At 44.0% G+C, this 15757-nt stretch overlaps 1 protein-coding gene across 1 annotated transcript in view; it reads left to right on the top strand.

Annotated features, from left to right (window-relative positions):
• The window catches only part of LOC121287874 (unconventional myosin-VIIa-like), a 217143-nt gene that overhangs the window by 148396 nt on the left and 52990 nt on the right, over positions 1-15757 (top strand). The window contains exons 39-44 of the mRNA XM_041205870.1: positions 3207-3362; positions 4260-4365; positions 4463-4576; positions 5376-5463; positions 5553-5659; positions 11054-11239. Of these exons, the coding sequence (XP_041061804.1) occupies positions 3207-3362; positions 4260-4365; positions 4463-4576; positions 5376-5463; positions 5553-5659; positions 11054-11239 (757 nt within the window). The remainder of the gene's footprint in view (positions 1-3206; positions 3363-4259; positions 4366-4462; positions 4577-5375; positions 5464-5552; positions 5660-11053; positions 11240-15757) is intronic.

Raw genomic sequence — 15757 nt, 5'->3', positions numbered from 1 at the left:
CCTGGCTGGACCACATTAAGCATCATCAGGTCCTGTTTCCCTCTGTCAAAGCTGCTGACTATTCCATGTGAGTTCCGAAATGCAAAGATAACCCAAGATAACCTCTTCTCCATAATAAACTGTCACCTTAAACCTTCTCACCTGCCTGCATCTGGGTGGGACTGCATGCGCCCGTTTCCATTCTTATCCATCCATTCATAACCAGAGAATCAACTACAGTGGCTTCTCTTCCTGTCTCTGCACTGTTACCTCTCCTGTTTCCCAAGGATCTTCTCCATGGCCTCTTCCTACTTCTTACCTACATGCTGCCCCTTAGAGACATCATCCAAAAGCATAGCATCACATGAATGCTGATGGCATCCAGCTCTGTCTCACCACCACCTCTCTTGACAACGCCACCAACTCTGACTTATCATATTGCGTGTATAAAATTCAGCCCTGGATGTGCAGAGCACTCCTCCAATTAAATATTGGGAGGACTGAAACCGTTGCCTTCAGTCTCCGCCGCAAAGTCTGTTCTGTCAGCAGTGACTCTATCCCTCTCCCTGGCAATCATCTGAGGCAGAACCTTAGTGTTGTATTTGACCTCGAGATGAGAATCTGACTAGATGTCCGCAGCATCATCAAGACCGTCTACTTCCAGTTCTAATATGGCTCGACTCTGCCCTGTCTTGGCTTGTCTGCTGCTGAAATCCTCATCTGTGCCTTTTCACCTCCGGACTTGACTCCTGCCCACTTTACAATGTTCTGCCCTCTGTAAACCTGATGTCATCCCAAACTTTGCTGCCTTGATCCTAACTCACACCAAGTGCTGGTCACCCATCACCCTTGTGCTCACTGACCTACATTGATTCCCGATCCAACAACACCTCATCTCATCCTTGTTTTCAAATCCCTCCATGGCCTCATGCCTCCCTATCTCTGTAATCTCCTCCAGCTCCACAACCCACTGAGATCTCTGTGCCCCTCTAATTCTGGCCTCTTGTGCATCTTTGATCTTAATCACTCCACCACAGTTGCCCGGCTGGGCCCTGAGCTCTTGAATTTCCTTCCTATACCTCTTTGCCTCTTTACCCCACTCTGCTCCTTTAAGACATTTCTTAAAACCTATCTCTTTGACCAAGCTTTTGGCCGTCTTATCTAATATCTCCTTATGTGCCTCAGTGTCAAATTTTATTTAAAAAACCCCTTAGGATATTTTACAATGTTAAAGGCGCCATATAATTTCTGTATAAATGCTTGATTGTCCTGATGTCTCTAGGAGTTAAGGATTAATCTTATCTCAGGAAGGATGTGCTGGCGCTGGAGAGGGTCCAGAGGAGGTTCACGAGAATGATCCCAGGAATGAAAGGCTTAACATATGAGGAACGTTTGAGGACTCTGGGTCTATACTCGATGGAGTTTAGAAGAATGAGGGGGGATCTGATTGAAACTTACAGAATACTGAAAGGCCTGGAAAGAGTGGACATGGGGAAGATGTTTCCATTAGTAGGAGATACTAGGACCTGAGGGCACAGCCTCAGAGTAAAAGGAAGACCTTTTAGAACAGAGATGAGGAGAAACTTCTTTAGCCAGAGATTGGTGAATCTATGGAATTCATTGCCACAGAAGGCTGTGGAGGCCAGGTCATTGAGTGTATTTAAGACCGAGATAGATAGGTTCTTGATTGGTAAGGAGATCAAAGGTTACGGAAAGAAGGCGGGAGAATGGGGTTGAGAAACTTATCAGCCGTGATTGAATGGTGGAGCAGACTCAATGGGCCGAATGGCCTAATTTCTGCTCCTATGTCTTATGGTCTTATCTTCCAGATATTGCTGCAAGCAATCAAGGGGAAAAAAATGACACAATCCATAAAAGAAATGAGGTGGAAATAAAAAGCTGCTTGACGGTCAAGCATCCGATTGGGTAATGAAGAGCCTGTCACTTTTCAGTTGGCTGGCTGACAGTTTACCGTAAGAATTGGCATGTCAAGCACCCAATCATTGGACCACAGGGGAGGCGAGGTTGGAGATGGTGGGTTTGTGTGATGAAACCTCCTGGAATACTGTATATCCCAACACAACTGCAGCAAAAACTGATGCACTTCAGCAACTCACCAAGATTCCTTTGATAGCACCTTCTGAACCCGTGACCTCTACCACCTAGAAAGTCAAGGGCAGCAAATAGATGGGAACACCAGCATCTGCAAGTTCCCCTCCAAGTCACTCATCACCCTGACTTGGAAATATATCACCATTCCTTCAGTGTCGACTGGGTCAAAATCCTGGAACTCCCTCCCTAACAGCACTGTGGGTGTACCTACACCACATGGACTGCAGTGGTTGAAAAAAGTGGCTCACCACCACCTTCTCAAGGGCAATTAGGGATGGGCAATAAATGCTGGCCCAGCCAGCGTCATCCACATTCCACAAAAGAATCAATAAAAAAGAACTTGTAACATGAGTTGCAGTTGCCTTTGTCTAAAACTAGAGGTGAATCTGCTGACCCCCATGGTCCCAGCAGGGACCCTGCTTGAAGGGACCAGTTCAGAGGTCAAAGAGTTAATGTTGCAGCATCTGTCCATCCCCATCTCTTTCACCGAGGGAGAGCACTAATACTGTAGGCTCACTGTCCTCCCCAAATACTGCCATTTCCCACCAAACACCATCATGAGAGCTCCTTTACCACATGGACTGCAACAAGGTTGCCAACCCTCCAAGATTGGCCTGGAGTCTCCAGGAATTGAAAATCCATGTCCAGGACACAGCTGTTTGCAACCCTGGAGAAAAATCATTGAGACATTTAAAAAAAAAGTTTTCTTTGATCTATTCTCTTAACAAATATAAAAAGGATTGAAAATGGGCTTGGCTGACAATGAAGTGTCATCAAATCAGGTAATGAATCTTTTTAATTTCCAATTAGTATAGGAAGGCAATGCATCACAAGGATGGATGTGTTGGCCGACAAATAACTGGAGTGTGGGGGCAAGTCATGTGATGAAACCTCCAGGGATACACTTAATCACAGTTGTGAATCCCAGGTTCAAGGAGAAGGCCCACCACCTTCTCGAGGGCAACTGAGGATGGGCAATTAATGGCAAATGTGAACTTGAATAAATCAGGTGGATTGTGGGCTGGGATCTGATAGAAAGCTGTCAGATTGTTGTAAACTGCCAATTGGTGAACTGATGCGCTGATGGGAGTTCTCTCTCTGCTTCTGACTCCCAGGTACAGTGTAGATAATGGCTGGCAGCTCCTCTGGCTCTGCACTGGGCTCTTCTCTCCCAGTAATGTGCTGCTGCCTCATGTGAAGAGATTCCTCGAGACCCACCCTACAGAGAGGCTGGCAGCTGACTGCATTCAAAGATTAAACAAGGTTAAAAGGTACAGTAACAGGGTGTTCATACTGGCTGTCAATGAAATAATTATTGGTGAATGTAGGAGATGTATTCCTGGGCTGGATTTTCTGATCAGCACAGTTCACACATCACCTTTGTTTTAAACAATTTAATATTTGCATGGTAATGGTGCAGGCAGGATTGTAGCAAACCTGAGTTAACCATTGGCATCAGCTTAACTGATTGGAAAATCCATCCTTGTATTTTGCATTTTTGGAAAACTGTTTGCATCCCACGCTTGAATCCACAATCTAGTTGGTGAATCAGACTATAATTTCAGCCATGCTATATTTTGCACATAGACTCTGTTCTGCTTCTGCCGTGGGACTGACAGCTGTAACAACAATGTGTCCTGGAAATCATCGGAGATAGGAAGCAAACAGGAACCTGGGGAGTGAGTTAAGCTGTTGCCTTTTGGATATTGCTGTACTCCCACTGGGCATAAAGGAATTTACTGAATTGTAACTGTATGAAGGCCATATCCACAATTTGGAACATTAGCCTCAGAGGTTTCAGAACTAATGAAGTGACTGAAATAAGAGATGAATGGGTTAAAATGACAGTGCTAGAATTTGGAGTATGTTTTGGTGTGTATGCACCATCTATGTGTGTGTTTATGTTGCATATGTGAGCACATGTGCATGTGTACATGTACTTGTTCATATACATGTGTACATATACATTATGTGTCAGTATAAATGTACTGTGTGTGTCTGTGCACACTTACATATAAGTGTAAGTGTATTTGTTCACACTTGGAAATACTGCTTTACGCAGCAGTCAAGATGCAGCATGAATGCCACCTAAGTCAGGATGTGTTGAGTGTACTGTGTATAAACAGAACCATCATCACTGACCTGGCAGCTGCTGTTTTTGCTGACAGATGTGGAGCTCGGAAGAATCCCCCACACCTTCTGGAGGTGGAGGCCATCCAGCACTGGAGCACCAAGATCCTACACAAAATCTATTTCCCCAATGACACTGATGAGGTGAGTGGTTTTACCAAGCTTCCTATTGTTAGAATGTCAGATCAGGCTGCCATTCACTCTGCTGTCACTCATTCCCATTCCCTCTCTATCCCAACAGGCATTTGAGGTTTTCACCAGTACCAAAGCCAGGGACCTCTGTGAAAGTATCACCAAGCATTTAAAACTCAGCTCCGCTGAAGGCCTGAGTCTCTTTGTACAGGTTGAAGACAAGGTAAAACAGTCACCCCCATTTACAGTCGGATAAGATCCCTGTTAGCCACAGTTGTGAAATTTCCAGCACTCATCAACACAGGGTGACAACTGGCCCACATTTTCCAGGACTGATCTGTAATTCGACTTCTCGTCCAGCGTGCCCGGGTCAGACCTCCCCTGGACATGTTTTGTCCCCGATTTCTTCTGTCGCTGCGGACAATGTGTTTGTACAAGTGTCAGCCATGGCAGGCTGCTGGTTTGTACTGGATCTGTCCAGCAGATGCCCCTTCTCCACTCCCATGGGTTCACCAGCACCCACACCCATGGTGAGGTTACCCTTTTTTTTGCCCCGAGCTGGTCATCCAGCATCAACAGTCAGTGAGTGACTGACTCCCTCCACCCGGGGGAGATTGATTAACTCCCTTGGGAGTGAATGATTAATCCCCCTGAGAAGGGTGAGTGATTCATTCTCCCTGGGGCTTATTGATTATCTCCCCTTGGGAGTGATTCCCACTAGGAGTGATTGATTCATTCCCCCGGAGGTGATCGATTAACTAACTCCCCTGGGAATGATTGATTAATCCCTTCTGGGGCTTATTGATTATCTCCCTGGGAGTGATTGATTCATTCCCCCTGGGGATAATTGACTCTCAGTCCCTGGGGGTAATTGATTATCTGCCCCAGGGGGTAATTGACTATCTGTCTGTTTAAGGGTGAGATTATGGTTGATATCTTCTCAGTTTTTGTGGTGCAGGGACTTGAGTTCCGATATCTACAGCTGAGTGAGATCTCGGAGATTCTGACCTTTGTGCTCTTAGGTTATCAGCTTTCCTGAAGGAGATTTCTTCTTTGATTATGTGAGGCATGTGACTGACTGGGTCAAGAAAGAAAAGCCTATGAAGGATGGTAGGTGTCCAACAGAACTTAAACCAAGTTTATAAAGCTGAAATCCCCTCCAACATGTAGTAATACCACATCTCCATATCACTTTGTAGGTACTTCTCTCTCGGTGGCATACAAGGTGCTGTTCATGAGAAAGCTGTGGCTCAATGTCTTTCCTGGTAGAGACTTAAAAGCAGATATAGTGTTCCATTACCCACAGGTGAGTGAGCAACCCTGAAATAGGGGAGTGAATGTCCACAGGAGTGGCTGACCATATCCACAGGGCAATGGCTGACTCTGTCCTCAGGGGAGCAATTGACCCTGTCCACAGGGGAGTGAAGGAGAGAATGGTGGGGTAGCTTTGTTAGTACGAGATGGAATAAGTACGATAGCAAGAAATGATCTTGGATCGGAAGATGTAGAATCCATATGGATGAAGGTAAGAAATAACAAGGGGAAGAAGACACTGGTGGGAGTAGTCTAGAGGCCCCCTAACAGTAGCTACTGCAGGACAGAGAATAAATCAGGAAATAATGACTGATGTAAAAAAGGCAGTACGTTAATCATTGGTGACTTTTATCTTCATGTAGATTGAGAAGATCAAATTGGCAGAGGTAGCCACGAGCAAGAATTCATAGAGTGTATTCGGGACTATTTCCTAGAACAATATGTTGTGAATCCAACCAGGGATCAGGCTATTTTGGATCTGATAATGTGTAATGAGGCAGGTTTAATAAATGATCTCAGAGCAAAAGATCCCCTAGGAAACAGTAACATAACATGGTTGAATTTAGCTTTCAGTTTGAGAGTGAGAAACTTGGGTCGGAAACAACTGTGCTAAACTTAAATAAGGGTAATTACAAAGGAATGAGGGCAGGGTTGGCTGGAGTGGACTTGGAAAGCAGAAGAAAAGACGGTTGATGAACAGTGGCAGATGTTTAAGAAAATAGTTTATGACTCACAACAAAGATATATCTCAGTGAGGAAGAAGGATTCTAGGAAGGGGATAAACCAACCATGGTTAACCAAGGAAGTTAAGGATAGTATCATATTGAAAGAAAAAACATACAACGTGGCAAAGATTAGTGGTAAACCAGAGGATTGGGAAAGTCTTAAAAACCAACAAAGGATGACCAAGAAAATAATTAAGAGGGAGAAAATAAACTCTGAGGGTAAACTAGCGAGTAATATAAAAATGGACAGTAAGAGCTTCTTTAACTATATAAAAAAGAAGAGAGAAGTCAAAGTGAACATAGGCCCCTTAGAGAACAAGGCTGGGGAAATAATAATGGGGAATCAGGAAATGGCAAAGGAGTTGAATAAGTACTTTGCATCAGTCTTCCCGGTAGAAAACACTAACAGCACACCAATAATACTAAATTATCAAGGGGCAAAAGGTGGGGAAGAAATAAATACAATAACTATCAGTAGTGAAAAATTATTAGGGAAACTAATGGGGCTAAAGGCTGACAAGTCCCCTGGACCTGATGGGTTGCATCCTAGGATATTAAAGGAAGTAGCTAGACAGATAGTGGATGCACTGGTGCTAAGCTTCCAAGAATCCTTAGATTCTTCACAATTCCCAGAAGATTGGAAAACTGCCGATGTAACGCCCTTATTCAAAAAGGGAGGGAGACAAAAAACAGCTAACTATAGACCAGTTAGCTTAACATCCGTCATTGGGAAAATGTTAGAATCTATTATAAAGGATGTAATATTAGAGCATTTAGAAATGCATAGTATAATAAAGCAGAGTCAGCATGGCTTCATGAAGGGGAAATCATGCCTTACTAATTTATTAGAATTCTTTAAGGAGATAACAAGCAGGATAGATAAAGGGGAACCAGTAGATGTAATATATTTGGATTTCCAAAAGGGATTCAATAAGGTACCACACATAAGGCTACTTAATAAGATAAGAGCCCACGGTGTTGGGGGTAGCATATGAGCATGGATGGAGGATTGGCTAACTAAAAGAAAACAGACAGTTAGGATAAGGGGGGTGTTTTCAGGATGGCAACCTGTAACTAGTGGAGTGCCACAGGGATCAGTGCTGGGCCACAATTATTTACAATATCTATTAATGACTTGGATGAGGGAAGTAAATGTGCTATTGCCAAGTTTGCGGATGACACCAAAATAGGTGGGAAGGCAAGTGGTGAGGATGACACAAGGAGTCTACAGAAGGATATAGACAGGTTAAGTGAGTGGGCAAAAACTTGACAGATGGAATATAATGTGGGAAAATGTGAGGTTATGCACTTTGGTAGGAAGAATAGAGGAGCTGAATATTATTTAAATGGAGAAAGACTGCAGAAAGCTGCAGCACAGAGGGATTTGGGAGCTCTTGTGCATGAATCCCAAAAAGCTAACATACAAGTTCAGCAAGTAATAGGGAAGGCAAATGGAATGTTGGCCTTTATTTCAAAAGGAATGGAGTATAAAAATAGGGAAGTTTTGCTAAAACTATATAAGGCACTAGTTAGACTGCATCTAGAGTACTGTGAACAACTTTGGCCCCCTAATCTAAGGAGAGATATCCTGGCATTGAAGGCAGTCCAGAGAAGGTTCACTATGTTGATCCCGGGAATTGAAGGATTTTCTTTTGAGAAGAGGTTGAGTAGGTTGGGCCTGTACTCATTGGAGTTTAGAAGAATGAGAGGCGGCTTTATTGAAACATATAAGATTCTTAGGGGGCTTGACAGAATAGACACTGAAGGGTTGTTTCCCCTTGTGGGAGAGTCTAGGACCAGAGGGCATAATCTCAGGGTAAGTGGTCGCCTATTTAAGACAAAGATGAGGAGGAATGTCTTCTCTTAAGGTGGTGAATCTGTGGAATTCTTTACCAGAGAGAGCTATAGAGGTTGGGTCATTAAGTATATTCAAGGCTGAGATAGACAGATTTTTAATCAGTGAGGGAATGAAGTGTTATGGGGAAAAGGCAGGAAAGTGGAGTTGAGGATTAACAGATCAGCCACGATATCATTGAATGGTGGAGCAGACTCGATGGGCTGAATGGCTTGCTCCTGTTCCTACGTCTTATGGACTGACACTATCCACAGGTGAGTGAGTGACCCTGTCCACAGGCGAGTGAGTGACTCTGTCCACAGGAGAGTGATTGATCCTGTCCACAGGGGAGTGAGTGACCCTGTCCACAGGAGAGTGACTAACCCTGTCCACAGGAGAGTGACTGACCCTGTCAACACGGGAATGAGTGACTCTGTCAACAGAGGAGTGAGTGACCCTGTCCACAGTGGAATGAGTGACCCTGTCCACAGCAGAGTGAGCGACCCTGTCCACAGGGGAGTGAGCGATCCTGTCCACAGGGGAGTGAGTGACCCTGTCCACAGGGGAGTGATTGACTCTGTCCAAAGGGGAATAATTGACCCTGCCCACAAGGGAGTGACTGACTCTGTCCACAGGGGAGTGACTGACCCTCTCCACAGGTCAGTGACTGACCCTGTCCATAAGAGAGTGTCTCCTTCCATTTCCATGACAGCCAACTTTGAAGAAATGTGTAGATAACCTGTTTTAGTAATGCTTGTTGATAGAGAAATACTGACTAGTTCACTGTCGCGAATTCCCTGACTCTTCTTCAAAGAGAGCCATGTCACCTTTCCATTTGTGAGGGTTGATAGGTGTAAGGTCTCATCCGAAAGGAAGCATCTCTGAGATTGCAGCGACACATAAGCCTCTGACTCAGTGCAACCCCAGGACCACCTGTGGCCCAGACTATTGTCGATTTTAGTAGCACAGTTTGAGGATCCTTCCAGGCCTACACGATTCAGGGTGACATGAGACGGTACATTCACCCACTAAATCACTGGACCATCTACACAGCAGACATGTTAAGTGACAAGCGTTCCCCCTAGATGCTGAAAGTGAAAATGATGCTGAAGTTAGCAATGAGGGAGACTCTTGTGTGGGTAGAGGAAGAGACAGACCATTTGATTGGACAGCCATGCTGTTAGCATGCATGATACATTTCTTCTCCTCTGATAAGTTCAAAGGTAGCTCCAGGTCCACATCTGGACAGTGGCCACACTCACCAGAAAGTCTAGTTTCTATTCTTGATCCATGCTGGGTTAATTGATGTCTGCAGGAGGCAGTAGGGAGAGTGTAACCTCCATTGCCCCTCTGTGCTGAGTGTAGAGAAAATTGCTAGACTTCCTGCTCATGATCACTATTCAAAGATTTATGGTGGGAACATGCACCAGTGGAGAATAGCAATAAACTTGATCACCATGTCTCAGAAGTTTAAACTGCTTTCAGGCACTCATTGTCAAGGCATGATGATTGGCTGCCTGACTAAAAATGTTGCCGCAACCCACAGACTGTACCTCAACTTGCGCCAGGACCTTTAGAATAGAAGAAACATAGAAACTAGGAGCAGGAGTAGGCCATTTAGCCCCTCGAGCCGCTCCATCTTTCAATACAATCGTGGCGGATCCTCTATCTCAACACCACATTCCTGCCTCCTCTCCATATCCCTTGACGAAACTTATCAATTTCTTTCTTAAATATATTCAGTGACCCGGCCTCCATAGCCTCCTGTGGTAGAGAATTCCACAGGTTGACCACCCTCTGAGTGAAGAAATCTTTCCTTACCTCAGTCCTAACTGGCCTGCCCCACATCCTGAGATCGTGGCCCCTGGTTCTAGACTCCCCCACCATGGGAAACATCCTCCCTGCATCCAGCCTGTCTAGCCCTGTTAGAATTTTATATGTTTCAATCAGATCTCCTCTCATTCTGCTAAACTCTAGTGAATACAGGCCCAATCAAACTAATCTCTCCTCATATGACAGTCCTGCCATCCCCGGCATCAGCCTAGTGAACCTTTGCTGCACTCCCTCTATGGCAAGTATATTCTTTCTTGGGACCAAAACTGCATGCAATACTTCAGGTGTGGTCTCACCAAGGCCCTGTAAAACTGCAGTAAGACATCCCTACTTCTGAACTCAAAACCTCTTACAATGAAGACCATTTGCCTTCTTAATTGCTTGCTGCACCTGCCTATTTACTTTCATTGACTATTGTACAAGGACACCCAGGTCTCTTTGTACAATATATCACCATTTAAATAATACTCTGCCTTTCTGTTTTTCACATCAAAGTGTATAACTTCACATTTATCCATGTTATACGGCATCTGTCATGTGTTTGCTCACACACACAACTTGTCTAAACCGTCCTGAAGCCTCCTTACATCCTCCTCACAACTCCGCCCAGTTTTGTGTCATCAGCAAACTTGGAAATATTGCATTTGGTTCCCTCATCCAAGTCGTTTATATACATCGTGAATAACTGGGGCCTAAGCATTGATCCCTGCGGTAATCACTAGTCACCACCTGCCATCCAGAAAAAGACCCATTTATTCCCACATTCTGTTTCCAGTATGTCAGCCAATTCTCAATCAATGCCGGTATGTAACCCCCGATCCCATGTGCTTTGATTTGCCCTTGGGGTTTTTCAGCCTTAAAGAAGACCAAGGGTCAATGGAGCTCTGTATAGGAGAATTGTGAAGGAGCCCTTTAGTTCTCTCTGGCAACTAAAGACCGGCCAATGTTCAGGGCACTGAATACTTTCTGATCTTCCCCTCTTATTGATTCCAAGGAGTTACCAAAGTATTTGCGAGGTTACCACCAGTGCACAAAGGAAGATGCCATCCAGATTGCTGCATTCCTTTACAAAGTGAAGTTCAGTGATGACAAGTCCCAGTTTCTCAATATTCCCAAAATGTTGAAGGATCTGGTTCCTGAGGACATGATTCGGATGTTGTCACCAGAGGAATGGAAGAAGGTAATGAAAAGTGATCTTTCTATTTGTTATTAGAGGATTAACCAGGGGCTCATTATATCTGTTGGAGGGCAGACCTCACCACCTCACAAGGAAAGGGAAAGTTAGGATGCAAGTGTGTCAACCACGAGAGCCATGGAAACAGTGAACTGGGAGAAGCTCCGTTACCTTATTGTACTAACACAGAGCCACTGTTACAGGAGAAGTAACTCTTGGCGGTCATCCTCTTGTCCAGTACACTTGTCTCATCTCAAACCACCTTTCACCAGCTGAGCGGGTTTTACGCCCATAGTGACATCGTTCTGATCCCACCTCATTCAGATTATTGCACCATAGCCACTTGCTTCTGCACCCAAAACCATTGAAACCAGAAGTTAGAACCTGTCAGCCACTCACTATTAAGTAGGGTCCTATTAAGGTCTGTGGATAAGGGAGGACTACAGTTAGGTGAAAACAAAATTGTTAAATGAGGACTTTCAGAGCAGTAGAGAGATGGTGCAAAATGCATTATCACAGTGCAGTATGAAGGAGATCATTAGAAGCCAGAGTTGTGTTAATTCCAGAAGGTATGCAATTATGCAAAAACAATCATAAATGGTCTTTCTATTCCCCAAGGCTAAGCCAATGACTTACAAGCCCGGTGTTCACAAAAAAACATATCTAGAATCCTCGGTACATGGACAGAGTATGATACTGAATTGGCATCTGACATCTTCTTTCAAGCTTAAGTTTAAACTAACTTGGCAGAGGTGTGGGAATGAGGAGATAAAGCTGGAGAGAACACCACCAGGCACAGAGACTGGGAGAGATACATAGTACTAGAGTGGGAAATAATAAGATATTAGGTGGGGCAGTAAGAGGCAAAGTAATAAAAATGAACATAAATGTGTTTAAATATTATATAAATATATTTCTTATAAACATATAAGATCCTGAGGGGTCTTGACAGGGGGATGTGGAGAGGATGTTTCCTCTTGTGAGAGATTTTAGAGCTAGGGGTTACTGTTTAAAAATAAGGGGTTGCCCACTTGAGACAGAGATGAGGAGAAATTTTTTCTCAGAGGGTTGTGAGTCTTTGGAACTCTCTTCCTGAAAAGGTGTGGAAGCAGAGCCTTTGAGCATTCTTAAGGCTGAGGCAGATAGATTCTTGGTAAGCAAGTGGGGTGGAAGGTCATTGGGTGTAGACGGGAATGTGGAGTTGAGGATACAATCAGATCAGCCATGATCTTGGAAGAAGGTATTTTCATTATTGAATGGAGGAGCAGGCTTGAGGGGCCGGGTGGTCTACTCCTGCTAATTCCTATGTTCATACAAAGTCTAAATTAGGGTTGCTGTGCATGCACCCTAGATTACAGTGTATAAGTGAACCTGGTGTATAAGACGACCCCATTTTATCGGCCCCAAAAATCATATTTCTGCACATACACTGTATATACATCAACCCCCCTTTTCAGCCGCGACATGTTATACTTTTATTAGTAGTATTAGCCTCAATTTTTCAGCTTAAAATGGATGTTTGACTCACTTATAACTGGGTGCAAGGGGTCAAGCAGGTGATACGGGTTGTGTTGTGAAGATGCGTGGGAGTTTAAGTCACGCACACACACACACACACACACACACACACACACACACACACAGCAGACCCTGCGTGACAAACAACAAAGACTTTTATACTTGGCGTATATGGTGACCCCTGCTTTTGGACAGATGTTTGGAGGCTTCAAAGATGGACCCACACATCAACACCAAGGTTTTTGTGAATGTATAGAGTGTGGTAAATAAGTTTGGTGAACTGCAGGCACAGATAGCCAAATGAAAATATGATGTTGTAACAGCAACTTGGCTCAAAGAAGGGCAGGACTGATTATTAAATACTTCTGGATACAAGGTGTTCAGGGAAGATAGGAAAGGAGGTGGAGGTGTCAGCATTGATTAAGGAGAGAATTGCGGTGCAGGAGAAAGAGGATGTCCCAGAGGAGCCAAGGGCAGAATCTTTTTAGCTAGAGCTAAGGAACAAAAAAGGTATAATTACATTGCTCGTGTAGTCTGTAGGCCACCAAAGGTGTAGAGGAACAAATTTGCAAGGAAATTACAGAGAAGTTCAAGAATTATAGAGTAGCTATAATGGTGGGACTTTAATTATATGAGTATAGACTGGGATAGCAAGGGGTAGAGAGGGGCAAGAACTCCTAGAGTGTGTTCAGGAGAATTTTCTACATCAGTAGATTTCCAGTCCAAGGAAAAAGAAGGCACTGTTAGACCTGCGGCAGAATTTTATGCCAGCAGGATTTTATGGTCCCACTGGAGTCGATGGGCTTTTGAATGGCTCGCCGCATTTTACACCCCTACCCCTGCCGTGATGGGGCTGTAAAATTCCAGGAATAAGGTGGGCCAAGTGGGTCCAGTGTCAATAGGGGAACATTTTGGGAGCAGTAATAATTGTAACATAAGGTTTAAGCTGGCTGTGGAAAAGGTCAAACAACAATCCAGAGTAAAAATAATTAATTGAGGAAAGAGCCAACTTCAATGGGCTGAGAATGGATTTGGCCCAGATAAATTGAATGGAAAGGTTGGCAGGCAAAACTAACCAAACAACTGGCTGCCTTTAAAGAAGAGATGGTTTGGGAACAGTTAAGTTATATTCCAATGAGGGGGAAAGGTAGGGCAAAAAGATCCAGAGTCCGCTAGATGATGAAAGAGATAGAGAGCAGGATGAAGCAGAAAAAGGGTGTATATGACAGATAACAGGTGGATGATACAATTGAGAATCAGGCTTGATAGGGAAGGTTCAGGGGGAATTGGAAAAGCGAATAAGAGAAGCAAAGAGAGAGCATGAGAAGAAACTGGCAGCCAACATTAAAGGGAATCCAAAAAGCTTTCTATAGGCATACAAATAGTAAAAGGGTGGTAAGAGGAGGAGTAGGGCTGATTAGGGACCAAAAAGGTGATTTACACATGGAGGCAGGGAGCATGGCTGAGGCATTAAATAAATGCTTTGTATTTGTCTTTAACAAGGAAGAAGATGCTGCCCAAGTCATGGTGAAAGAGAAGGTAGTTCAGGCACTTGATGGGTTTAAATTTGATAAGGAGGATGTGTTGGATAGGCTGATTGTACTTAAAGTTGTTAAGGGACCAGGAATTGGTTGAGATGCTTCTGTTGAAGGGTCATGAGGACTCGAAACATCAACTCTTTTCTTATCTGCCGATGCTGCCAGACCTGCTGAGTTTTTCCAGGTAATTCTGTTTTTGTTTTGGATTTCCAGCATCCGCAGTTTTTTGTTTTTATTGGTTGAGATGCATCCAGGGATGCTAAGGAAAGTGAGGGTGGGAATTGCAGAGGCACTGGCTATATTTTTCCAATTCTCCTTAGATACATGGGTGATGTCAGAGGACTGGAGAATTGCAAATGTTATGCCTTTGTTCAAAAAAGTGAGCAAAGCTAAGCCCAGCCCACACTCTAGGATTTTTTGCCCCTCTCTGCCCCTTACAGTACCACTATCCCAGTCTGTATTCAGATAATTAAAGTCCCACCATTATCGTTACTCTATAACTCTTGAACTTCTCTGTAATTTGCTTGCAAATTTGTTACTACAACTACAGGCCAGCCAAGTTAATCTCAGTAGTAATGATGATTTGGGACAAAATTAATAGACACTTGGGAAAATGCAGGTTAATTAAGGTAAGCCAGCTTGGATTTGTTGAGGGCAAATTGTGTCTCACTAACTTTCTTGAGTTTTTTGATGAAGTAACAGAGATGGTTGATGAGGGTAATGTTGTTGATGTGGTGTACATGGACTTCCAAAAGGCATTTGATACAGGTGCCACACAATGGACTTGTGAGCAAAATTAGAGCTCATGGAATAAAAGTAGCAGCTGTAACAGGAGCAACATGGGAAGGAAATGGGTTGAGTGACAGGAATCAGAGAGGAGTGTATTTTTGGACATGAGGAAGGTTTATAATGGAGTTCCCCAGGAATCCTGCTGTCCCTTGACATGTATTAATGACCTAGGCTTCGGTGTACTGGGCGGGATTTGCACATGACACAAAACTTGGAAGTATCATGAACTATGAGGAGGATGATGTTAAACTTCAAAAGGACATAGACAAGTTGTGGAATGGGCAGACAAATTGCAAAAAGTGGGAAAACTCTCCACTGGTTGGAGTCATACCTAGTACAAAGGAAAATGGTTGTGGTTGTTGGAGGTCAGTCATCTCAGCTCCAAGACATCACTGCAGGAATTCCTCAGGGTAGTGTCCTAGACTCAACCATCTTCAGCTACTTCATCAATTACCTTCCTTCCATCATAACATCTGAAGTGGGAATGATTGCACCATTCGCGACTCCTCAGGTACTGAAGTAGACTGTATCCATATGCAGCAAGACCTGGACAATATCCAGGCTTGGGCTGACAAGTGGCAAGTAACATTCGCGCCACACAAGTGTCAGGCAATGACCATCTCCAGCAAGAGAGAATCCAACCATCTCTCCTTGACATTCAATGGCATCACCATCACTG

This window comes from Carcharodon carcharias, chromosome 2 (assembly GCF_017639515.1).
Source record: "Carcharodon carcharias isolate sCarCar2 chromosome 2, sCarCar2.pri, whole genome shotgun sequence".
Lineage (NCBI taxonomy): Eukaryota > Metazoa > Chordata > Chondrichthyes > Lamniformes > Lamnidae > Carcharodon > Carcharodon carcharias.
The sequence above is the reverse complement of the archived record's forward strand: the minus strand, read 5'-3'. Positions and strand labels throughout refer to the sequence as shown.